This window comes from Solanum stenotomum, chromosome 3, assembly GCF_019186545.1.
Source record: "Solanum stenotomum isolate F172 chromosome 3, ASM1918654v1, whole genome shotgun sequence".
NCBI classification, from domain to species: Eukaryota; Viridiplantae; Streptophyta; class Magnoliopsida; order Solanales; family Solanaceae; genus Solanum; species Solanum stenotomum.
Genome location: NC_064284.1, coordinates 14,901,452 through 14,907,234, shown reverse-complemented (window position 1 = coordinate 14,907,234; position 5,783 = coordinate 14,901,452). Strand labels below are relative to the sequence as shown.

At 27.9% G+C, this 5,783-nt stretch overlaps 1 protein-coding gene across 1 annotated transcript in view; it reads right to left on the bottom strand.

Moving 5' to 3' along the window:
- Positions 1-5,020, bottom strand: part of LOC125858630 (bidirectional sugar transporter N3-like) — a 12,642-nt gene extending 7,622 nt beyond the window's left edge. The window contains exon 1 of the mRNA XM_049538464.1: positions 4,945-5,020. Coding sequence (XP_049394421.1) covers positions 4,945-4,990 — 46 coding nt within the window. The 5' untranslated portion in view covers positions 4,991-5,020. The remainder of the gene's footprint in view (positions 1-4,944) is intronic.
- Between the last annotated feature and the right edge of the window lie 763 nt (positions 5,021-5,783).

Genomic DNA, 5,783 nt, shown 5'->3' with positions numbered 1-5,783 from the left:
GAGGGTAGGTGTAGTGGGTTAGTGAGGTAGTTTAGGCTATTATATTTATTAAATTAAATATATATATATATATATATAAACCATAATAATAAAAATATTAACTAATTATTTTGAATTAATAAAATATGAGAAAAGTCAACTAGCTAGTCTAAAAATATAATTAAGAAATACTAGCTTATTTAATAAAATTTAAATTAAAAGAAAACATATATTTTTGTAGTTTTTCAATCTTTTAAAATAAACTTACTAAAATACGATGAATTTTTTTTTTATTTAATTTATATATAAAAGCAATATTTATGTACTAAAAATGGTGTAATACCTTAAATTCGGTCAAAAATTACGTGTCTACACTACGTATGTTTGAACATTAACAACGAGACTCTTTTAAATAAACTTTTCACAAATGGTATGGATGAATAATATTAAGTTTGAAATTGATAAAATAACATATAATATTTGTTCGATTAGTCAATTATAACTTTCTTCATTAACTTGACTCCTCAGGTGCACCTTTATGTAAGACGACACAAAGCCATAAATGAGTCAACATATTATAAGTTTGAAAAGGAATTTGAAGATCTGGAAATAATACTTAATTTTTCTTCTACGTTAAGTATAAAGACTAAAGAATGTGCTTCTTTAATTAAAAGTATTGAATTAATAAAGAGAGGACTACAATTAAAGATATTTTCTTCCAAAAGTTTCAAAGAAAGGACCTCATTATGACACAATTAATCATCGGTTCCACCGATATCGGAAAAGAACCAAAAAAGTTTATATAGCTTTTTGAAAAAATAATTCATATGTTAAGTAATTATCATCCCCACATATTGAGATTAATCAATCAACTAAATGGGAAAAAATGGTACCTAACTAATTTAAAAAATTGATGGCTCCCTTTATGATTTGAAAAGATAACTTAATTAGGGCTCAGTTTTATTTTGGAAAAGGCTGAATCTTTGACTGCTGAACACTCAATAAATTGTGTAGTCTGTAAATCTATATTTTAATTTTGACAACTTTTATAGGGATCCACTTTCATTTATACTTCCTCTGTCCCTAATTACTTATTTATTTTTCCTTTTTGAGTTATCCCTAATTATTTGTCTATTTTGACAAATTAAGAAATGACAATTTTTTTTTGACCTATTATACCCTCAGTTAATTACTTTAAAAAAGGCAAAATTTTTTGAAATGCTTAAATTTTTTACTCACCCACTTCATAATTAATAGGGATAAAATGATAAAATCACTATGCCAATTATTGTTTTCTTAATACACGTGTCAATTCAAAAGTGGACAAGTAATTAGGAACAGAGGAAGTATATTATTGACATTTCATACTGTGTCCAATACCTGTATGAAGTCTAAATTACGCTTCCAACAAGATTTTCGCTTAAACTTGAAATGTCTAATCATGGGAGGAATTCCAACCATTTCACAATTATTCATATCGGTTAAAGAATACTTATAATTAAAAAGTCACAATTAACATAAACAGCTCCTTTAGTTTTTTGTTTTTATTTATTTTTCGAAAAAATATTTTTGGCTAGAATGATATTTTATCTATGTTATTTGACCTTTTAAAATATTTTTACCCTTTTAACTTTAATACCTTTAACTAAAAAATGGAAAAAACATCAGTTTATTTTAAAATAAAAAAAATATTATAATTTTTTTAATTTTCTGGTCATTTAGCACTTTCCTTATTTTTCATAGTTGATCATTTTCCTTTTTTACACGCATATTAAAAAATCATAAATAAATAGATAGTTTTACCAATTCACCCTTAAAACTTCTTTGAAACTTTACAAACAAGTGTGAATACTTTCAAAAATAATTAATTGGATATGGGAAAAATCAATTAACATTTTCTTTATTTTGTAAGGTGATCAACTAATACTATGAGACAACTACTGTATTTTTAATATAATGATCAATTAATATGGGATAGAAAAAGTACTATCTAACAACTTTTCATTTATGTTTTTTTTCTCTAGAAATAATACTGAACAAAATTTTTCATTTTTTTTAACAAAATGTTTCATATTTACTTAAAAGAGGGAGAGAATTCAAAATACATACTACAAAAAAATTATGAAATTAATGACAATATATATTACTAATAATTAAATGTGAGACTAAAAACTCAATTTTTAGAGAAAAAAAATACTATTTACTTATAAGTTATGTCTTAATACGGCTCATATTACTTAATTATGTCTCATATATTTTCCTTGACACATTTATATCATACTTTTTTTCCTTTTTAATGCAAAAGTTGATCATAATACTTATTGAGCATACTTTGACCAAAATAACCTCAATTTAGACTTATATTTTCGCAAAGTTTCCTTTTCTTTTTATATGGAAAAAGAAAATTAAACCACCTTCCCTAGTTAAACTCATTAATCTTGAATATTGATGACTTGAAGTAGTACATTTTTTAAAAAAAATAAAAATAAATCAATAGTCTATCCCAATTTGTCTTTCTTCTTTTTTATTTCTTTTGGTTGATTAAATAGTTGGTGAAAGTGTTATATCAGATTTATAACTTTTTAATGCATTAACTAATGGTGCCAAAAAACATTTAAAGAGAAAACTTCATCGTAGTTTGTTGTTGACTAATAGAATTTTTGACCAAACTAAGCCATTATTTAAAACAATTTACTAAAATAGTACGTTTTTCTAAAATTTTATAAAACTAGTATAAACGTATTCCACAATAACATTTTAGGGTATATTTTATTTTTAAAAAATTAGTTGTGTGTTGACGACGTTATGTTGAGAAATGTTACTGTGAATAATGTTTTATGCTAAAAACGTTACTATGAGTAACTTTTTATAATACGTTACTATGACTCATGTTTTACTCCTAAAACGTTACTCATAGTAACGTTTCTGAAGAATCCAATCATGGGCCATCAATTCCTGCAATAAGGCGGCCTAGATTTGACTGAGTAAACTTGATTGAAGGAAGTGCCAAGGATATACAAAATAGAATATTACAGAATTGCCAGTCTCCAGGAGACATCTCGAACAATCATCTCAAAGGTGTTTTTGCATCAGAGAGATTGTTGAATGGCTACATGATTGGATTGATTGTTAAGGCATTTGGCAATGATCAAGCTACGTTTCTTCAATGAATAAATATGTTTCGTTAAAAATAAAATATAATGCCAACGTGCATATATATATATTATAAAACCAATATACCTCAAACATAGTAGTACTTTAATTTAATGGTAACCATTTTATTCCTTCATGAATAGTACTATAGGAAAATATGCCAAGAAAAACTTACATAAAATAGAAATAACTTGTTTACATACAAATAATAACACATGAGTACTATTATGAAAAGCCAAAACAAAGGAATTAATGCCAAATACACAAATGAAATTCTACTCCTTAATTAATTATTAGCTGGCTTCCACAGTTTGCAGCTTGGGCATGTTTTCTACATTAGCAGTTGCCTTAACTCCACAATTAGCATGATCATGTGGACACGTGGCTACTTGTACTTTATCTGTATTAGCCAGTAAACCAGCAAGCCTTACTATGTCAATAATTTGTTCTTGTGTAAGTTCTGGAAGCTTCTTATTAACATTTGTGTTGTCATCCGACACAATTACGGCTGGCTTTTGTATTTCTGGAAGTTTCTGTTCCTTTAGAATGGCCTTCTCCTTTTTGCTGTATATTACATACAAAACAATTTGGAGTATACCAAAAATAAATCCCAATACATTTGGAGCCTACAAAACACAACAACAAAATTATTAATATTACGTTTAACATTCAAAATATTACATGTAATTAATTAAATAACTTACAGCAATGTTAATGTCTTTTAGTAGAAGACCATAGAAGAACCACATGACTGCGCTTAATGTGAGAAAAACCGATAGGAGAAGTGGCATGTATTCCACACTCTTTGTTTTAATAACTTGTCTCTGCGTACGTAAAAATCAAAATAAAAATCAAACGATCAAAATGACTATATGTATATATCAATAAGTTATGAAATACGTGAATAACTATTTAATTTGCACCTAAAATTGCTTACCACAATGCCTAAGGGTGCAACAAAGACACATAAAGAGAAAATAAGGCAAATCCATCCAACAACTTGTCCACGAATGGCTCCTTTGAATAGAAATTGAGTAACAACGATTATTGCACCAAANTGCCTAAGGGTGCAACAAAGACACATAAAGAGAAAATAAGGCAAATCCATCCAACAACTTGTCCACGAATGGCTCCTTTGAATAGAAATTGAGTAACTAAAATTATTGCACCAAATCCACCCACAACAAATAAAGAGAGCATCTTTATAGTTTGGACCTGTACAAATATAATATATTAGACTTATGTGATGCGTTCTTCATTTAGGTATAAGAGAGTTTATTGTAAAAACTTTACGTACCCTGGCTTTTTTTGGTGCGTAGAAGAGGTAGAAACCAACGTAGATAGTTTCAATGAAGACACCAAATGAGTTAATAGTGATAAGAAGTGTTGTGTTCGTCTTCAAAAATGCATAGTAAATCCAAAGCATGGAACTAAAGAGAGCAACCACGTATGGAATTGATTGGTACCCTTCCGTTGATTTCTTCTTGTAAATTTTGTAAAACGTTGGTCTACAAAAGTGTGATATATAACATGTTGTAATTAGTCAAATTAATTATAAGCCATACAAAACAAGCAAAATAAATATATGGAGACTCACATTGGAGAAAGGAACACAATGAACGAAATAATGTTACCTGCATATTGCAAAAGAAAAAAAAAACATAGTGGGTTAAATAATATTTAATGATAATTAAGGTAAAATTATGAGCTCAAAGAAAAATAATATGTTCGTGATCATTTTGTTAAAAATAAATTTTGAAATTTAAGGAATATTTAAAAAGCTAGAAGGAGAAAACGGGTAAATTAATTTACCAAGGACACCAAAAGCAAAAGCCCAATGACCAGAAATACCCGCCATCTTTCTTTTTTTTTTACTGTTTCTAGCAAAATAATTGTAAATTTCTAGCACTTTCTCTTTCACTCAAAATGTTAGAGTTGTTGCAAAAGACAATAAAGTTTAATTTCTATTTAGCTGTGATGAAATGAGATGAAGACTTGGTTCACATATTTATACTAAAACTAAAGTGTTCTTTTTCTTTTTCTTTTTCTTGTAATGTATTTAGAGAAATATTTAATTAAAGGTGCACAAAGCACCTTAGAAGATTGAGGGGTGGTATGATAATATGCTCAAATTTAATTAAGTTAAAGGGTCCCATTAGGCTCTTTTGTTATGTCATTTCCCAAAACCTTAGAATCACTAATACTTGAACAGCTCATGCTTTACTTTTTTGGACTGTTTTGCTTCTTCTTTCATTTTCTCTAAAATGAACCACAAATCAACAAAAATAGTCTAGAAATTATGATGGGGTCAATCAAAGCCAGCAATTTGCATCAATAATAGATTAAAGTTGGGGCCATCAAATTTTGGCTACGGTTGGAGCTATTGAGAAGATCATCAATTTGCTTCAAAGGCTGAGGAATTAACAGATACACTTCGATCGGTTTGTTAGACCTTATCTTGTTCTGGTGCGGAGTTTGATAACGAAATAATACTTTAAGCACAACTCAATCTCAAAAGATGATTCATGAAGTCTATCAGAATTGTCCAAGACTATATAACGAAATCTCACATCCATTAATTAGGGACTCAACAATGTCGCTTATATATATGTTATATTATGTAATAAAATGGATCCAATATCTTTGTTTTC